Source organism: Thunnus albacares, chromosome 24 (assembly GCF_914725855.1).
Source record: "Thunnus albacares chromosome 24, fThuAlb1.1, whole genome shotgun sequence".
In the NCBI taxonomy this organism is placed as follows: Eukaryota; Metazoa; Chordata; class Actinopteri; order Scombriformes; family Scombridae; genus Thunnus; species Thunnus albacares.
In genome coordinates this window covers 19,095,959-19,116,060 of record NC_058129.1, presented here as the reverse complement: position 1 = coordinate 19,116,060, position 20,102 = coordinate 19,095,959, and the positions used below count along the sequence as shown (strand labels likewise).

Here is a 20,102-nt window from a genome sequence, read left to right as displayed (position 1 = left end):
TAGAGGAGACGATGACATATCCTCATCTCAATTCAGTCCTCACAAAGATAGAAATACAAGAACACAGAGAAACACAGCGAGGACGGCGAACACAGAGAATAAAAGATGAACACACACACACACACACACACACACACACACACACACACACACACTTTCAGTTCTCTTTCTTCGTCTACAAAGCACCATGTTTCATGTGTGTGTGTTAATTCAATATTTGTGGGTAACCTTCATCACCTGGCGACACACATGAAGGACACACACGTGTGCTGGCTTCCCGCCAACATGGCATGTGTGTATGTGTGTTTGTGTGTGTATGTGTGTCTGAAGGAAAGAAAGGGAGAGAGCGGGGCGAGTGACAGGATCAGAGAGAGAGGAGTGGGAGGAGAGCGGCGTCGCAGCGAGTTGAGCTGCATTACTGCTGCTGCTCTGTCTGCTGCAGCCTCGCCGCTGTGTGTCGGTCTGTGTGTGTGTGTGTGTGTGTGTGTGTGGCGTCGTCATGGTTCTGATCGGAGCGGCAATCAAATCCGTCCTCAGATACCTCAATAAGACCAGAGGTGAGTGTATGTGTTATTTGGGGTGAGAGAGCATCACTCGTGTTTAGGGAGCGAGTAGTTATCAGAGTAACTAGTTCTCTAAAGACGACCTCATAAAATACTGCTCTGTGATTGGCTGTCAGGTGTATGTTAAAATCAAACAGTGACATTTTAACCACCCTCTCTAAATCTGAGCTCAAGGTGCGTTAAACTGCACCACCAGGTAACCATAGCAACAGTACAGCTGACTGACTTAAGGACCTCAGGGACCTTTTCAAGGACCCTGCAACCTGCTCAAGTCTCTTCAAAGGCTCTAGTACCTTTTCAAAAACCCCAGGGGACCGTCTCCAGGACCATTAGATTGTCCATTTGGACGTTCTGTGCTTCCCAAGGACAACAGGGACTTTTTCAAGATCTGTTTGAACCTCCTGGAAGATTTCTGGTACCTTTTCAGAGACCTACAGGGAAAGTGCTCCTCAAGGGCCATTTAAATTTCCCCAAGGACCCCCGGGACCTCCCTAAAGGATCATTAGTCACTTGTAAAGGATGCATCGAGGTAGCTCAAGGACCCCATGACCTCCTCAATGACCATTTGAGTCTATTCAATGACCTCTTGTACATATTCAAGGACCTCTGGAACCCCCTCAATGACTTGCAACCTGCTCAAGTTTCTTCAAGGACCTTTACTACCTTTTGAAGGACCCCTGGGGACTGCATCCAGGACTGTTAGAGTGTCCATATAGATGTCTAGTTGTCCTCAAGGTCTGATTGGTACCTTTTTCAAGGACCCTGCAACCTCCTCAGTGACCATTTAAATCTCCCCAAGGACATCTGGGACCTTTTCAAGGACCCCAAAATATCCTCAAAGATCATTTCAAGAAACTCTGGTATGTTCATTAGTGTCTCTGGTAATTCTCAAAGATGCATAGAAACAGCTCAAGGACTCAAGGAACCTGTCCAAGAACTCCTAGAACCCTCTAAAAGACCCTGGAACCTTCTCAAAGACCATCTGAGTCTCTTCAAGGACCTCTGGTACATTTTCAAGGACCTACGGAACCCCCTCAAGGACCCCTGGGACCGTATCAAGGATCATGTGTGTCTCTGGTACATCTCAACGGTGCATAGAACCAGCCAAGGAACTCCAGGAACCTTTTCAAGGACCCCTACAATCCCCTCAAGGATCTCCAGAGACCTCCTCCAGGATAACTTGAGCCTTTGCATGGACACTTGGTGCTTCTCAAGAACTTCAGTCACCTCTGGGATCCCCTCAAAGAACATTTGAGTCTCTTCAAGGACCCCTTAGAACCTTTTCGAGGGCCCATACACCCCTAAGGACCTGTGACCTCCTCAAGGACCATTTGGATCTCTTCAAGGACATCTGGTACCTTTTCAAGAACCTTGGAACCTCCTCAAGGACCATTTGTGTCTCTCTGATACTTCTCAAAGATGTGTGCGACCAGCTCAAGAACCTTTTGAAAGACCCTGCAATCCCCTTAAGGGTTAGGGGACGTCCTCTCAGACCATTTGAGCCTCCATATGGACATCTGGTACTCCCTCAGAGACCTCTGTTACTTCTCACTGACTCCTGGGTCATTCTCAAGGACCACTTGACTTCTGGTACTTCTCAAGGACCCCTGGACCCTCCTCAAGGACCATCTTAGTCTCTGATTTTCACTGTGTGTTTCTGAGATCAGCTGAACCTCCTGAAAACTGCAGGAAACTGAGACTTTGACTTCACATCTGTCCACTCTGGCTGTGTGTGTGTGTGTGTGTGTGTGTGTGTGTGTGTGTGTGTGAGGTCACCTTGAAGAGTGCTGAGTGCTGCAACACTCATCATCACTGCTCTGTGTGTGTGTGAGTGAATGGATTTGCTGAAACCAGATTAAACACACAGAAATGTCAAAGGAATCTCTCTCTCTCTCTCTCTCTCTCTCTCTCTCTCTCTCTCTCTCTCTCTCTCTCTCTCTCTCTCTCTCTCTCTCTGCAGCAGGGGACGGGGACAATAAGTGGTCTGTTCACTACACTACCCAGAAGCCCCAGCAGGGTCTGCTCTTCGTCCCGGGGAAAAAACGCTCCAGCAGCGCTGATGATCTGCAAGGTCAGAGGTCAAAAGAAAAAACATCTCACACTTTTAATGTCGTCATTTTCCTGTTGCAGAAAAATATATTCCACTGTGACAATGTTTGGAAATTCAATTATTATTTTGTGATAAATTTAAATGAAGTTTGATTGGATGAAATAACCGAGGAGGCTCTTCATGTCAACATTAACAACATTGACAGAGCTTTCAGTCATATCACATGATCTTCATCAGCAGACGCCAAGTTGTTTTGAATTTGAACTTTAAGGACTTTTCATCGTTGTTGCCTTAAAAGATTCAGAGATTCAGAGTTCACTTTGTGGTGGGATTGTTCTGTGGTGTCAAGAATGAAAAGATGTCGAGACTTTTAATAATTAAAAATACAGAATTATGATCTAAATTTAGTTGAAAGGTTTAGTTTTTATACTAAAGTTTAAATAAAGTCACTAAAATACTGCTGAAACATTTACTTTCAACCAAATTTAGACTCTGCGCAACTTAAATCTGTGTGTGTGGATTAGGATTACCTGACAGACGTCAACAGACACTGACTTTACCCACTAACCCTCTGACACACACACACACACACACACACACACACACACACACACGCACACAATGTAAAAATACTCCATTATCTTACTTCAGTAAAAGTACAGTAAGTATTATCATCAAAATGTGCTGAATTATCAAAAGTTAAAGTACTCATTAAGTTTGATTTGGTTTGGTTTGATTTTATTCTGTAATTAAACATATAATATTAAAATATGGACATGTCACAACACAAATAAAACAAACTGTAAACAACAACAGAGAAAGTGTTCTGCATGAAATTGAAGCATGAAACAGGATAAAAACAGTAAAGGTTGAATTATCTCGGCACTAAGATCCTTTTAGTGGAGATGTCAGTCGTATCACAAGATCTTCATTAGCAGTCAGAGTCTGTCCAGATGTCACATGATGCTCTGCTGCTTCTTCATAAACTACTGATTTCAAACGAAGTTAAAATAATGAAGATGGAGATGTTAACTCTCAGGATGACAGAAAAAATGGATTCAGACTATTATGTCCTCTCCTTACTCTGCTTTGCTGTGCTTTGTGTTTGCTGCTGTTTCTGTCTGCTGCTCTTCATTTCAGAGTCTTTCTCGTCATTTTCTGCTTCTACATGTACTTATTTTCTGTCTGGACAAACTGGAGTCTCTGTCAGTGTCTGAGCTCTGAACATAGTCTCATAGTAGTAAAGTTAGCATCAGCGGCTAGCAGTCTGTCTCATATCTATCTCATATAATATTATAATATAAATATTATAATATTTTGGCTTTCATTGCTGTCATTTGTTAAGTAATCACAGTAACTTAAGTCACTAATAATAACAGTAATTATTGTTAACTATTCTGCTAACTGTGTAGAAACAAGTCATTCAGAATGATTTACATAAATAATAATGCAGAAAACAAAAAATAAACCTACACAAAATCTTAGTAACTCATCAAAGAATAGTTTCATGTGAATAACTTTATTTTTGACAAACGTGTCATATAGAAGCGGATCATTTTGAGGCCACGATGTAGTGAATCAGAAATCGTCCAGTATGTGAGTAAATGTACCTTTTCCACCGCTGCAAAATAAAGCCAGCTGGTGTCTGATGAAGAGTCAGACTGCAGCTGCAGGTGAAGCTGTTTCAGGCTGTTTAAGACTCAGTGAATAAAAGCAGATTATTGGTTCTGTTTCTGCTGCTGCTGCTGCTGCACAAATACTGTTCTCAGAGATCATATCTGGCATCTTTAAAGCTGACGAGACAGAAACATAAAAGCAGAGGAAAATCGATCAGCTGTAGATTCAGTCATCGATAATCAATGTATTAAATACTGAGCTGAATTAAGAGAGCTGCAGCACACACACACACACACACACACACACACACACTGCTGCAGACTGCATCACAGTAGCTGCAGTGCTGCATGTCACCCCCCGCCCCAATTCAGAGACAAAGGATGAAGATGAAGCGCTCCTTTCATGTCTCAGTTAATCCTGAATTTATACTCGACTGACTGATTAAGACGGATCAGAATCATGATCTATTGATTTACTGTAATAAACTAAATATCATGATAAAGATATTCTAAAATAAACAAAAAGTTAACGAGCTGATTGATTGATAACCTCTCATTCTCTTCATTTGCTGGGTTAGATTTGACAGATTATTGGTTATCGGCCGTATGAACATCTTCAGTGTCTCATCTTGTGTCTGTTCTCTCCTACATGTATGAACGTGTGTGTGTGTGTGTGTGTGTGTGTGTGTGTGTGTGTGTGTGTGTGTGTGTGTGTGTGTGTGTGTGTGTGTGTGTGTGTGTAGTGTGTAACGGGCTGACTCAGCATGGCTACAGTGGATCCGCTGCCTCTCAGCTCTGCACTCAAAGCCCCGCCTCCTGTTCGTCCTCTGGCCTCAACCAATCAGAGAGCAGCACACGCCGAAGGTGGAAGGACAAAAGCAGGAAGATGGTTAGTGACACACACACACGCACACACACACACACACACACACACACACACACACACACACACACGATATTAATATGGCTACAATGCTGCTCATGAATATTAATGAGGCTGAACAGACTACAGCAGAACAAAACTGATTGGGTTGAAACAAGAGACTAAGTGGACAACACAAATACTGTCATTAGATTGTTCTGTTATCCAGTGGACAGTAACAAAGTACATTTACTCAAATACTGTACTCAAGTACAGTTTTGAGGTACTTGTACTTTACTTGAGTATTTCCATGTGATGCTACTTTCTACATTTCAGAGGGAAATATTGTACTTTCTACTCCACTACATTTACTTGACAGCTTTAGTTACTTTTCAGATGAAGATTTGACACAATGGATAATATAACAAGCTTTTAAAATACAACACATTGTTAAAGATGAAACCAGTGGTTTCCAACCTTTTTGTCTTTTGACGTCTTACAAAAAGCAGTGTGTAGTCGGGGTCACATTTCACATGTCTATGAGTTGTTAACAGCTCCACCAAATAGTGATTTTTCCCTCTAAACTTCTCACATGCTTTCATTTCAATAAATGTTCAAATGATCCAATATTTCAGCAAAAATCAAAGATTAGAGAAAAAGTCCAAAAACTGAAAACAGATTTGTGTATCAGAACTTTGTTTTTTCTTCTTTCCTCTCCCATTAATCATCTCACCACCCCTCAGATTTATCTGCTGACCCTTTGGAGGGGCCCGACCCCTAGGTTGGGAACCACTGGACTAAACTAGCTAACTGTATATAAAGTAGTGTAAACTAGCTCCACCTCCAGCAGCTACAACAGTAACATGCTGCTCTAACACTGATGCTTCACTATTAATAATCTAATGATGTCATATATAATAATATATCAGTCAGAGGGACCAAACCACTACTTTTACTGCAATACTTTAACTACATCAAGCTCATAATACTTATGTACTTTTACTGCAATACTTTAACTACATCAAGCTCATAATACTTATGTACTTTTACTGTAGTAGGATTTTTTCATGCAGGACTTTTACTTCTAATGGAGTATTTTTACATTGTTGTATTGGTGCTTTTACTGCAGTAAAGGATCTGAATACTTCCTCCACTGCTGCTGTTATCAATACTGCTACACACATCACACCTGTCCTGTCAAAATATATTATCCAAAAGTCTTTACAGTTGTACCGGCAGGAAGAAGCCTCCTGAACACTTAAGCTGTGTCCAACCTCCTTACTACATAACTGTACTATACGCTGTGTACTATCAATGTACTTTTCTCTCCTACTAACAAGAAATGATGCATAAATAAAGAATACATTTATTTTACTGCCACCTGCTGGTCAAACTGAACTACTGACACAGTTATTATATTATTATGTGTCCTCTTTGTTGCATTGTTTCTCATGGTCATTGATTTACTTGTCTTTCGTCATGTTTTCTGTTTCTCATCACTGTTTTATCCTCCTCTTCTCTTCTCAGAGGTCCAGATTCTTGGACTTTCTCTCTCAGTCTTGCTTTTCAGTTTGTTTCAAGTGTTCAGTTTGGAGGAGAAAGGTAACCATAGATATAACTAGACTAAAGTAGACTATACTAGAATGAACTAGAGTAGTAACCCAGTCACACCCAACTAGACTTCACAGACTCTGCTGAGGTTGAAGTTGAATCTACCAGGATAAATTAGAATCTTCCAAAGTTGATTTACTGGGCTAAATTACGCCTCTTAAAGGGGTTAAACTAGACTGAACTATAGCTAACCCAGACTGTCTACCTTTAACTACATTCTATCGGGATTACACTTGATTTTATTAGTCCAATTTAGACTCTAATGGGATAAAATATGACTCAACTTTTCCACACTAAACTAGTGGGTTCTGGGTTCACACTAGATTAAATTTGGCTAAACTAGACTTAAATTGTGTCAAATCTGACTCTACAATGGTTAAACTTTGTTGTACCATGTTAAACCAAACTATATTGCTCCTAAACTTGACTGTACTGATGTTAAACCTCATGCTATTGGGTTAAAGTACAGTTCACTCAACTTAAATTAGACTCTACATAGGGTTAATCTCAATTTATTTAGTCTGAATTTGAGGTTAAATCTAGCTGTAGTGGGGTTTAACGCAACCCTACCAAGCTAAATCTGAATTGACTGCAGTAAAACTGGACTTAACTGGGTAAAACCTGACTTTACAAGGTTAAACCAGGCTCTACAAGGTTTAACCTGACTCTTCAATTTTTAACTGGACTCTACTAAATTTACACTAGATTCTGTCAGGCTAAATAAACACCAACTGTGGTTAAAGAAGAATCAGGCAAGACCAGTCTCTACTGGGGTTAAAACTGAGTATTTAGCTGGAGTGGGGTTAAACTTGACTTATTTGAGGTAAAACCCAACTTTAGCAGGTTAAACCAGGCTCTACAGGGTTTGGACTAACTTCAATTGTAGACTGGACTCTACTAAAGTTGGGGTTAAACTCAATCATACCAGGTTTCATGAGATGCTAGTGGGGTTAAACTAGAATCGGGCAAGACCAGTCTCACCTGGTTATTTAATCTTAAACTGCGAGGTCAATTTAAAATTCAAGGTTAAACTACAGTTAAGTTAAACTAGACTCTACAGGGGTTAAACTCGACTCTTTCAGGCTGAGTTTAACTCTACCAGGATTCAATTCAGCTGTAGTGGGGTATAACCATAGACTGTAAAAATATGGACGTAGTCACCGTGACGTCACCCATTGGTTTGCAAACTGTCGATTTGAAGCCTCAAGTTTAGCGATTTGACCATCGCCATCTTGGATTTGGCCGTCGCCATGTTTGATTTTTGGAGCCAGAAGTGACCATATTTGGACGAGAGGGTTGAGCTGACCATAGCACTAGCTGCTAGCTTGGTTAGCATGGTGCATTAACAATCTATGGTTAACAGTGATCATGCTAATGCTAATTTTCGCGAAAAACAGGCCTAAAACTGTCAAAACAAAATGTACTCACCAGAAAAACTGATCATCCGACTCATTGATGGGTCTTTTATTAAAACCAAACGCTGAACGAGACTTTTTTAGGCGATCACAGTGTACAATTTACTTTAGGGAACTGAAAACACACTGTGAAATAGCAGCAGCTAGGCCTATGGTTACATAACGTAAGCAACATTGTCGCAGTGGTAGCGACTTATCAATCACAACTTAGCCACGCCCTAAAGCAAACTACCAATTGAGATCATAAACTCATTAGGAAACTGTTTACTGAGGTAATAAATCAAGAGAGAAGTAGGGGTTCAACTAGAATTAGGCAAGGCCAGTCTCACCTGGGGTTAAGCCTGAATATTTAATCTTAAACTGCAATGTTAAACTAGAATTCAAGGTTAAACTACAGTTCAATCAAGTTAAACTAGACTCTATGGGGGTTAAACTCCCATAGCACCTGTAACACTAGATTAGACTCTTCAGTTAAACTTAACTGGGGCTAAAGTTGATGCTACCAGGTTCAACCAAAGACTGAGTTACAGCATGTTTGTTTATTTGTGCATTCAGTCCTCAGCCTCCTCAGAAGAAGACGAAAGGTTCTTCTTGAACAACACACGACCTATGACTCCACTGGTCCTCAACCCTGTACACGTCACCCACTGTTGGGACGTCTTTGCCCCTGCCTACGAGCCAACAGTCGACGTGGAGATGGAGCCGACCCCCCGGCTTCCAACACCAGAGGAGAGGATGAGGCAGCAGGCCGAGGCAGTTGGAGCTGATATAGTACCCATCAATGTAACAGGTAGGGGACTGGACTCCCCAGATTCTAATATTAAGGAAATAAATTAACAGTTTTTTTGCCCTCATGAAATATGTTTTTGGGGCATTTTAGATCATTTCCAGGGCAATTTTTTCAAATTTTTGGAAATACTTTAGTTCTATGTCACATGACAAGACCTATATTCATTGGTTTAGACTTGAAACTCAAATTGGACTTTGGATTTTACTCTGACTTAAAAATGAACTTGAATGTAGCACTTGCTTTAGATTTGGAACTTGACTCAAAAACTGAAACCCGACTCTAGATGTGACCCAGAATCTCCACTCAAATTCAGGCTCAAAACTGAAGTCCAACTTGAGAGTTGACTCAGACTTCGGATTTTAAACTTATCTTGAATTTGGGATTCCACTCAGACTTGGGACTCAACTTAAACATGAGCTTTTACTCAGATTTTGAGAGACAATCAGACAATCGGGGCTCGAAACATGACTTAGACTTGAAAGTTGTCTCAGAAACGGGACTCAACTCAGATTTGGGGCTAAACTTGGACTTGACACTCAACTCAAACTTAGGATTTGACTTGGACTTGGGACCTGACTGCAAAGCTGACATGTCTCTTGTCCTACAAATTCATTAACTAACAGGGATTTCTCATATTCTCATATCTTTACGGTGTTTATTGTGTTTTCATACGTGTGCATGTCAGGTGAGAGTTTTGATCGTCAGGCAAGTTTTCGAAAGGTGGTTTCCAACACTGACTCATTATCCCGGCGCCCCCGTAACCTGAGCCGCCGCAAGACAGTTACTGGGATACCTGATGATGTAACACGGAAGCTGGGTATGACCTTCACCCATTCATTCCCCCATCTATCAATCAATTACATTATTTCTCCGGTCTCAAAGTGTTTCCTCTCTTCCTTTATGTCTGCTGTTCTGTCTCCAGACTCGCCTATGGTCTCTTTAGTTCTTCCCAGTCAGTTCTCCACTGTCGGTCGACCTGCCTCCTCCTCCTGTAGCCCCGCCCGCCAACAGAAGACCACAGAGGAGGAGGAGGAGGGTGAAGTCAGAAAGGAGTTGCAGACATTAGCTAGAAGGATCCGAGCCCCAAGAGGAGAGGGAATGTCCAGCCTCATGGCCTCTCTTACCTCCTCACCACGTGTTGACTCCTGTCAGGACCGCTCTACATCCTGCTGCTCCCCCTCCTCAGTGGTCCACAGCCTCCCTCGCCCAGCCACCAACTCCTCCTTGAACTCAGAGGTCAGCTGTAACAGTGCCTCCTACAGGGCACTCAGCACCTCCTCATCCTGCTGTCAGGTCAGTTTAGGAGAAGTGACTGCCACATGTAACTAAGTAACTAAAAATAAAACTAACTTTCTTTTTCCTCTACAGTCACAGGATCTGCAGGGTTTCCCCAGTGACCTCCAGCCCCTGCTGCCCTTTGATCACACTGCCAGAGTCATTCCAGAGTCTCCATTCTCCTCTTCCTCTTCTTTTCCTTCCTCCCCTGTCACCTCCTCTCTTCCCGGCAGCCCTAGCCAGGCCCTGCAGTCAGAGTGGTCTTACCCCAGTGATAAGCCCCTAAATGAGGCTGCCTACCCTCACAGCTCCCCTTCCTCCACCCACTACCTCTCCTCCTCCTCTATTGCAGACTCAGATTCTCAATTTAGCTACCAGGCTCTGGATGAACAGACCGCCATCCAGCAAGACACTCACTGCTCCTGCAATGGGGAACGTTGGAGCTTCCAGCCCGTGTCCCCCAGCTCAAGTGTTCACAGCAGCCAGACTGGGGCTGACTGGAGTGGTATCACCCGGGAGATGAGTTCTGTCTCTGGGGAAGGCTGGAGCTGCGATCCGCTGATCTCTTCCGGACGCTCTTCCCCCTCACACATTGACTGTAACTCCTTGTGTTCAGAGGAAATTACCTCCTCTTCCTCAGTATACCAAGAGAAAAGGAAGTCCAGCATCTCCTCCTCTTGCTCTCGCAGCATCTCCCTCCGCAAGTCCAAACGTCCGCCTCCTCCACCATTGCGGTCTGACTCTCTTAGACGTCGGCCAGGGCGTAGCAAGCCCTCCCGGTCCTCCTCCAGCCCCCCTCTGGAGCGTAGCCCCCATATAGAGCGTAGCCCCTGCCTGGAGCGAAGCCCCCGCCTGGGACGAAGCACCCCACAGACACCCACCTCATCGCCCCAGACCTTCCATGACCCCTGGGTGCCACGGAGCAATACCAAGAGACGCCAGAGTGGGTTCAACTGTGGCACAGTCACAACATTTGAACCGTTAAGCTCCGACTGCCAAGCAGCAACATCCGTTGAGTCTCCTTCGTCTGAGCACCTACCGCCTAGCCCCGGCCACTCCCATGCCCATATCCTCACCCCCGTGTCTCCAGGCTCAGAGGAGGAAGGGCTGACATTTACTCTCAACTCTCAACCAGTTGCTGCTTCCATGGCTGGGCTACAGCGCCTCGCTTCACCCTCCAGTGGTTATTCCAGCCAGTCCAACACCCCCACCCCTGGCACTCCCATCTCCTCCCCCCTCAGCCCCTCCTCCCCTCTCGCAGCAAGCCCTGGAGCTTTCTCCCTCCCCCCGACCTCCCCCTTCTCCTCTTCACGCTCACTCTCCCATCCCCTGTCACCTGCCGTCTCCTCCCTGCCCAGGACAGGGTCTAGGGTCGATGGGAGGCCAAAGCCACCAGTGCCAGAGAGGAAATCATCACTCTTCTCCTCCCTCTCCTCCTCCTTTTCATCCACCTCCTCCCTCTCCTCATGCACCTCCTCAGAATCCTCTGCCAAGCATTCTCTTCTCCCTGCTCCACCTCCTCCTCCTCCTCTACCTGAGTGTTCCTCTCCTTTGCCCCCTGTCTTCTACTCCCCCATTCATGAGTGTCCTGCTCCTCCTTCTTTCACCAAATTCTCTGTTGCTCCTCCTCCTCCCCCTTCATCTCTTCCTCCTCCCCCTCCCCCTCCTCCTCCCCCTCCTCCTCCACTCCCACCTTCATCCCTCCCCTCTCCTCCTCCTCTTCCTCCTTTCTCCCGGCCTCCTCCTCCTCCCTACTCCTACGCCATCAGGCAGACCTCCCATCATGTTCTGGTATCCACTATGTCATCATCAATCAACTTCCCTCCTCCCCCAACTACCCCCCCTCCTCCTCCATCTTCTCCTCTTCCTCCTCCTTCAGAGCTTCCAGAATTGCCAATTGCTGATCTTCCTCCTCCTCCTCCACCTCCACCTCCTCCTCTGCCTCCTCTTCCTGCATCCTCTGTGATGGCCCTCCCCCCACCAGATCTTGCCAAGTCTCCAAACTGCTGTGTTGAAGTGTCAACATCCACGTCCCCTTACCCCCTGGTCACTGCACAGGCTTTGCAGGGTGTCAAGCTTCGCTCTGTCAAGAACCAGGAAGGCCTGCTCACTAACAAAGATCTACCAAGCAAAGAAGCTCATCTGGATGGCCTGGGCAACACAGATGTTAAGCTATCTGGAACTGGATCACAAAATGCTATCAGTGATCAAGGCAGCAATGAAGCTAACATATCAAATGTTTTAATGGGTGATGCTAGCCCTTATAGCCCTGCCAGCGCTGTTGCAAAGCAACCTGGGCTCAAATCCGATCATGGTTACTACAACTTAACAAAAGGTGAGGTGAGGACACCCATAGATGACTCAGCCTCTGCAAATCTTCAAACCCTGCAAGGCATAGTTCCTAGCCCAGCTAAACAGAGAAGCTCTGGGCCTCAGCTGGCCAACGAAACCCCTCAAGACATCAAGTACAATGAACAAGAGAGGGAAGATTCAGACATGTATGCTACTCTGGTCAACAATCATGTCTCCAGCACTGATAGTCCCTTGGTTAAAATGTCTTATGATACTGACAAAAATCACATCAACACAATTACCCAACATCCCACTTTGCAACAACAACAGGTCACAAAGGTTAAGCTAACTGAGCCTGCTGAGAAACACAGAAACACTGAGGATGTTTGCCTGACAGATTCTTCTTACTGGACCCTCTCTGGAACAAAACAAGAGCCTCACAGAGAAAGCAGAACACAACTTTTAGAGAACAACGATAACAATAATTCAGAAATGTGGAATCACAGTGCAGCCAATGGAAATTCACACAGTGATTTAAAACAGTGTAATAGTGTCTTTGAGCCAGGTAGCCCAAGGAGGCTTCGCTCCCCGGAGAAGCCGATCCCACCAAAGAAGCCTGATCTTTGCATTCTGGGTCTCATCGCATCTCCTGAGGCTAAGCGAAGACCAGGTGGGTGGAAGAGCACTGGACAAATCACAGCGCCTTCTCCTGGGCTCACCAGCCAATCAAGAATTTCTGCTAATTCCTCCTGCACACATTTGACTAATAGTACACCTTCACCAAAGCACATGACATGCACCAGTGTTGACAAAACATCAATTCCTGATAAATTAGTGACACACACAACTTCACCTGCACACTCACTTAATGCTGCTTCTTTGCCAGCACACACAACACCTGTTGACATCACCACACGCTCACCTGCCAACTCCCCTCAAAGGCAGAAGCCACCAATTTTGCATAAAAAGCCAGATCTTTCATTGACCTCACCCAAAAGTACCAAACCACACTTGGCTACTACAAATGCAGGAGAGGCACCCAAAGGCACCCATAGCACCCTGGAGAGCACTGCTGTTTCACAGACTCAGAGCACTACAGGGACCAGTCGCACTTTGGGGATCATAGGTACCATTTTCAATGGGACCATAGATATCACAGAGGGCAGAGACACTTTCAGTGGAACCATGGGTATTACAGGGGCTAGAGACAATTTCAATGGGACCATGGGTACCACAGCTGCTAGAGACACTTTCAGTGAGACCATGGGAACCACAGAGACTAGAGACACTTTCAGTGGGACCATGGGTACCACAGAGGCTAGAGACACTTTCAGTGGGATGGTAGGTACCTTGGAGAACCGTGGTACCTCAGGAACTTGGGACACCATGAACACCAGTAGTGACATAGGGTCTATGGGTACCTATGGGAACTGTGGTCCCTCAGGGATCATGGGTATGACCTCAGCGTGGAGTACCCAAGGTCCCATTCATCCATTCATAAGTACCTTAGAGAACTGTAGCACCTTAGGGAACCACGGAGCTGCTTCCATCCAGACAGGGATCACTCAAACTGGAGCAACCAACCCTAGTTGTTCTGGGGTCATCAGAACAAGACTTAATAAGAATAATGACAAAACATTTCAGAAGAGGATGATGAGGTCATCGCTGGCTGAAGATGCAGAGGAAGATGAGAAGGAGAGGCTGGTAAAGACAACAATGAAGATGATGTCATCCACCCCAATGAAAAAAGACAAAGCAAGAAAGAGGAGGAAGAGGAGGCCAGGCAGGCAACTGCTGCTGATGTCATCAACTATGGAGCCCTCCCCCTCTTCATCGTCATCATCTTCATCATCATCTTCGTCCTCATCTGAAGACGAGCGAGATGTGGAGAAAGGGAGAACAATGCAAATGAGTCAGAGAGTGAAGATGACAAAAGTGTTTGATCAAGACACCAGCGACTCTGAAAGCTCCTGCACTCTGATTGGTCAGAGCAGGTTCTCCCTCAGCAGTGCGCTGTCCACTGATAGCCTGCGGGAGGAGCTGTTACTTCCAGACCTCCTGATACAGGAACCAGGGGACGAAGAAGAGGAGGAGAGGAGCAATGATGGAGTACACAGGAGGGAGGAGGTGAAGGATGCCACAGGACCTCCAGATGGTAGGTTGAGTTTACTGGCATTGTTTGTTTTTCTGGCCAAGTATCAGCATACTGGATTGCTGCTAGATGTGTTTGGATTTTGGAGGTGCTGAAGTAGTTGATTCAGGCTAAGAGTGTAGGCACCTGGAACCAGACTGGTGCACTTGTCAAGGACTGTCAAGGACTATTAGTAGTTTGTATTACAAACTTGTAATTTATACCCCCAAGGTAATGATTTTTGGGCATGACTTGTGCCTCCCCCCCAAAACACTATGCTGTCTGTCTGTCTGTATGTTTGTCCTTCGCATATCTCGAAAACCGTTCATCTGATCTACTTCACACTTGGCAGGTGCATTGCTGAGGATACAAGGAAGTACATTGTCGAAATGTGGTGCAATTTGGACATGTGACACGTTTAATGTTAATAAACTTGAAATAAACAAGCGAACAGAAAGCCACTCCCCCCAGCTTCAGCGAGGCAGGGCTTCTGGGCTCTGCTACTGCATGTCATGGTCAGAGCTGTAAAACCCTGCCATGAGAGAGAGGAGGGGACGACATCTCTCTTCATTTTATAACGTTAAAAGTTAGGCTTTGTTGTGAGTTTCCCGACTCATTTTAAAAAAAGACGAGAGAAAAAGAGAGAGGCCAAGTGAACTGAGAGCAAGAGCAAGTGACAGAGAGACAGCGCTGATGAGGAGAGACAGTGGTGGAAAGCTTTCCCTGTGAATGACAGAGATAAAACATTGGGTGTCCCAACTCATTTTTAAAAAGACAAGAAAAAGAGGGAGAGAGGGCGAGCAAACTGAGAGCTGTGGGGGAGCTGTGTCCTGTAGCTCTTTAACTATCCAGCTTTCTGTTCCTGTAGTTATCCACCGGTAAAATGTTTTTTAAACATTAAACGCTTTGAAATAGGATTTTACCAGCTGATAACTGCAGGAACAGACAGCCGGAGAGTTGAAGAGCTGCAGGATGAGATGCAAGGAGGATTTCTGTTGTTTTAGTGGCTGCCAGCAGCTTTTCCTCCCACAGACAGTCACAGACAGAGAGACCCCCTCCAGCCTGCCAGCACCACTGTTAGCTGCTGAAGCTAAAACTGTCTCTCTCAATCAGCATATATATGACAATGAATGCAGGACTGGGGGAGGTGGCTGTTATCATTCTACCATTTATATAAATTTCATGTGTTGAGACCTGGAGAGTGGTCAACTCTATGTCAGCATTGGCCCACCTTTTCAGGGCTGATTTTTTAACAGAAGATAACAGGTTAAGCCATTTTGAACCCATGAAATGCAGATTTTTATAAATTTGGTGTCATTGTCAATATTAACACCAGCATTGATGTGTTAATTGATACATATATATGCCGTTCTTGAGAAATAATAAGCAATCCGTCTGTTCTGAGCAGGCACATTTTGAACAGGCACTGCACTAGTTTTATTCCAATTCAAGGGTGACTAATAGTAAAGAATAATAAGTAAAAGTGAACACTGTCAACTGAAACAATACTTCATATTCAATTTTAATTCTCTTTCTCCTTGTTTTTCTTTACAGCTGATCTGTTTGTTAGTGTTTCGGCAGATCAGATGTTTGTTCCCAGTAGACCACGAACCACAGAAGATCTGTTCGCTGTCATCCACAGGTAGGAACACACAAACACACACAAACACTGTTACTGTACCAAGCTATCAACCACAATCTCACATGTCTGCTTGATTCCTCCCTCTGCCTCTGTGGAGCAGTGCAGTATGGGAAGGCACAGCGTGAATGCCCTGATAGGGGTTTGGCTGCAGGTAAAGCTGTGATTGGTCACTGAATGTGTAGTAAATTGAGTTTAGATCCTGAACCTGTGTAGAGTTAACTAGATACATAACCACCAATCCAGTTATCTTTCTTGTATGCTCAGTTTTTCCTCCTTCCATAACCAGTAACAGTCCCACCCTCCTTTTCTCCCCTTTTTCCCTAACTTGGAATCGTCTCAGTTCCCCAACTAGTAAGCTTTTTCCTTGCTCTGTAACTTAGTTGCTTCCATCTTTATTGTTGCCCAGCTAGGATGCTTCTATTTTTCATTACCTGGACTGGAATCTTCCTACGTGCTTAATTCCTAACTTTAACCATCCTTCATTGTTCCCCTAATAGGAAGCTTATTTCTTCCTTGTCCCCTAAATTGTTCCATTGTTCCCTAATTTAGCATCATCTTTGTTCCCCAACTCTTTCTTCCTGTTACTTAGTTGTTTCCATCTTTCTTGTTCCCTCGCTAGGATGCTTTTATCTTTTGTTCCCCTAACTGGAAGCTTCTACCTACTTTCTTCCCCAAATAGGAAGCTTTTTTCTTCCTTGTCCCCTAAATGGAAGTTTCCAGTCCCTTATTCCCTAACTTGGAACCATCTTTGTACTTTGTTCCCCAATTAGTAATCTTCTTCCTTGCTCCGTAACTAAATTAGTTCATCTTTCTTGCTCCCTGACTAGGATGCTTCTTTCTTTTGTTCCCCTAATTGTACCCTCTTACTTCCCAATATGAACCTTCCCTCTTCCTTGTGCCCCATTTGGAAGCTCATCCCTGTCCCTGTGCTCTCTGTCAAATCTCAATTTGATGATAGATTATAGCTTTAATTTGGTTTGTGCTCACTCAGGAGCACTGTACTGCAAAATCACTTTTTTTCTGATAGTAAAAAGGTAAGCTGATGTGGTTTGAGTGCCTTGCTCAGGGGCAGTTTAACAGATCTTGAGATTAAACATGTATTGATATTGTTACATGACAGTTCTCAATGAAATACTACTAAAGTAAAATGTGACTACTTTGTTTTCTGTCTGTCTGCCTCAGGTCAAAGCGGAAGATGCTAGGAAGAATAGATTCAGATGAAGACAAACATCGTATCTCCTCTTCCTCTTCATCCTCTTCCCCTCCGGTGACCCCAACTGATCCCCAGCCCCACCTAATGCGACCTACAACTCTCAGAAGTCAAAGGTCAGCAAGAAGCGAGAGCTTCAAGGCTCTCTTGCTGAGGAAGGGTAGTCGGTCTAATTCGTCTTCTCGAATCTCAGCGGTCGAGCGGCTTCGCATAAATGCTGCTTCTGCTGCTGCCACTGAGCTGCAGTGTGTGCCATCGCTGCCACCACAGCCACCACCGCCAGAACAACCCCATATTAATCCCACAAGCTTGTCCCATAACGTGGATACATGTGACATCAATACCCACCTGACTTTTGATGTACCAGTTTCTCCCACGTCTCTTTGCCCTCAGAACTTGTCCATGATGTTGAGATTGAGGCACAATCAGCTCCTCTTCACCTCCTCCTCCCCTGTATTCTTCCTCTCCTCCTCCTCTGTGCGACCTCGCTCCCTCACTCCTCCCTGCTCTGCCAGCCGACGCTTTGCTGCTCGCTGCCGCCTCTTCGCTGCCCCCATGACTGCCATCTTAGAAGGGGAAGGTGAGGAGGAAGAAGAGGAAGAGGATGATGATGAGGTGTTTGTTGAGTCTCCAGGAACCATTTTGGGAATGGAAAGAGGATCGAGCCAGAGATTGATTGAGATTTCTTGATGGACAAGCCAAGATTATAGATGCAGCTGCAACTTGGATTCGGGAGGAAGTAGATGGTCGCCCACCCTCAAGTCCAGTTGTTAGGGATCACAGAAAAACGTACCTGAATGTGACGATGTCTGGGTCTTCTACAGATCCTTATCAGGTTTGAAACTGTCTACAAACTTGTCACAATGCCTCAGCAACCTGAATTGAACTAGACTGGACTGACGCATGGTCTGAAGCCTTTAACTGAATGTACTGAAGCAAACTTGGCAAGTATCTCTAGTCGCCATACATATATGTCAGAAAGGACATGCGTGTAATTATATCTCATGTTTGTTCTCATAACTGTGGAATGATGATCTCAAGAAGACAAGCTTGTTGCATAAACCCCAACACCTCCTTTCAATGTACTTAAATCAAAACTACAGCAATTACCTTGTATTATTGTCTTTTGCTTGACTTTGCTGTCCATTTTTCTACATAATCATATTTTCTTGTTTCACAAAGTATTCTTCTTCTCTGTTTAAGTTAATGTTATACTTTCTTGCCCTAATAAGAGAAATCAAAATTCTCTTTGTCCATGTCATCTCTGGCTTACTGTAGTAAACACAACTTTTTACATTATTATAATATTGACAAGAAATTAATTTTGTCATCTTGACATAAGAAGCTTGTTTTCTTGAGATCAGAGTAAAAATTCTAATATTATATATATATAATATAGTATAATTATAGTATAATAATGTTAAGCAGTTATGTTTTAAAGCTTTCCCAAAGTCTTCCGTATCTAGCTGTGGTTTTCATGAATCCAAACAATTCCAATGACATTAAATCCACCAATTCTACTGGCATTAACTTAAGCATAGGTATTGAATCAGCCAGTTTTGATTACATTAAATTGGTGTTCAGTTATAGAGCAGCTGGTTCTGATAACAATAAATCAGAAAAAAGTTTTAGATCAGCCAATTCTGGCATTACACAGGGTTCATAACATCTCTGATCAGCAGGACTTGGTTTCAAACCAGAGGACACTTGATTAAGATGAAACCAACTTGGGAGGTTAATCCACGTTTTTTGTTTATATTTAAAACATTTTTATAGTCATGTAAAGCTGAGTTGTGATAAGGTATGAACAAGGAAAGGCAGTGCTGGAAATATTTTAACAGCTGACATGTTTTTGTGACTTTTGACTCAACATAATTATTTAAATGTCCTATTTTCTATGTTATTATGAGCTACACTGACTGACACTATAATTAGTAAGGGATGTAGTTTGTCCTATACTGTAAATAATCCTGTTTCATCTTTACCCCTCTTGTTATCATGTTTCTACATATTTCTTCTTTATGTTATCTGCTGCTGGATCTTCATTTCCTCTCTGTAGCATTTATTTCAGCTTCAGTCTCCATCTTAACGAGTAATGGAGTCTCGGTTTTCAAGCCTCAAATCTGTTTTTTCTTCTCAAACAAAGTAGCAGATAGTAAGACTAACAGTCTGAATTTGGATGTAACTTTTTAAGGTGGAGGCTTTGAATTTAGGCACATAATATCTTCTCTGTGTGAATGTAAGCGATTCAGATTTACTCTATTAACCATAAGATTAATGCAATTTAACTGGAAAACTGGAACAATGGAGGGAAGTACCATGAGAGAAAGATAAATGGAGGTGGAAGTGATGAATAGGAGGAAATGGAAAACTGAATGAAAGTGTTTTTGCATGTGTGGAGAAACAGCAGAAAGAACTGGAAACAAATGTTTTTAAAAAAGGAAATGTATAAGAAATGGAAGCAATAAAGGATAAACTCATTTTCTGAAGCTATGATTTATTTGTCTAATTCCTAAAATGGTGGTGTGAATTAAAAAAAAACATGAACAATTTAGTATAAAGCAACCCAAAGCAACACCACAAACTACAACTTCAAAATGACCACAGTGATGAATCAATGTCTCTTTTTATTGTTTGAACAAAAC

General features: G+C 43.6%; 1 protein-coding gene across 5 annotated transcripts in view; it reads left to right on the top strand.

Annotated features, from left to right (window-relative positions):
- nhsl1a (NHS-like 1a) overlaps window positions 1-19,946 on the top strand; it is a 29,718-nt gene extending 9,772 nt beyond the window's left edge. For 2 of the 5 annotated variants that reach the window (XM_044344298.1, XM_044344296.1), the window contains exons 2-9: window positions 2,524-2,634; window positions 4,973-5,118; window positions 8,673-8,907; window positions 9,593-9,724; window positions 9,830-10,200; window positions 10,276-14,629; window positions 16,160-16,247; window positions 17,430-19,946. In XM_044344298.1, coding sequence (XP_044200233.1) covers window positions 2,524-2,634; window positions 4,973-5,118; window positions 8,673-8,907; window positions 9,593-9,724; window positions 9,830-10,200; window positions 10,276-14,629; window positions 16,160-16,247; window positions 17,430-18,147 — 6,155 coding nt within the window. In that variant the 3' untranslated portion in view covers window positions 18,148-19,946. Of the gene's footprint in view, window positions 1-2,523; window positions 2,635-4,972; window positions 5,119-6,214; window positions 6,694-8,672; window positions 8,908-9,592; window positions 9,725-9,829; window positions 10,201-10,275; window positions 14,630-16,159; window positions 16,248-16,347; window positions 16,399-17,429 lie in introns of those variants that run through there. The other 3 variants (XM_044344299.1, XM_044344297.1, XM_044344300.1) reach the window with 3 other exon arrangements.
- The last annotated feature ends 156 nt before the right edge of the window (window positions 19,947-20,102 follow it).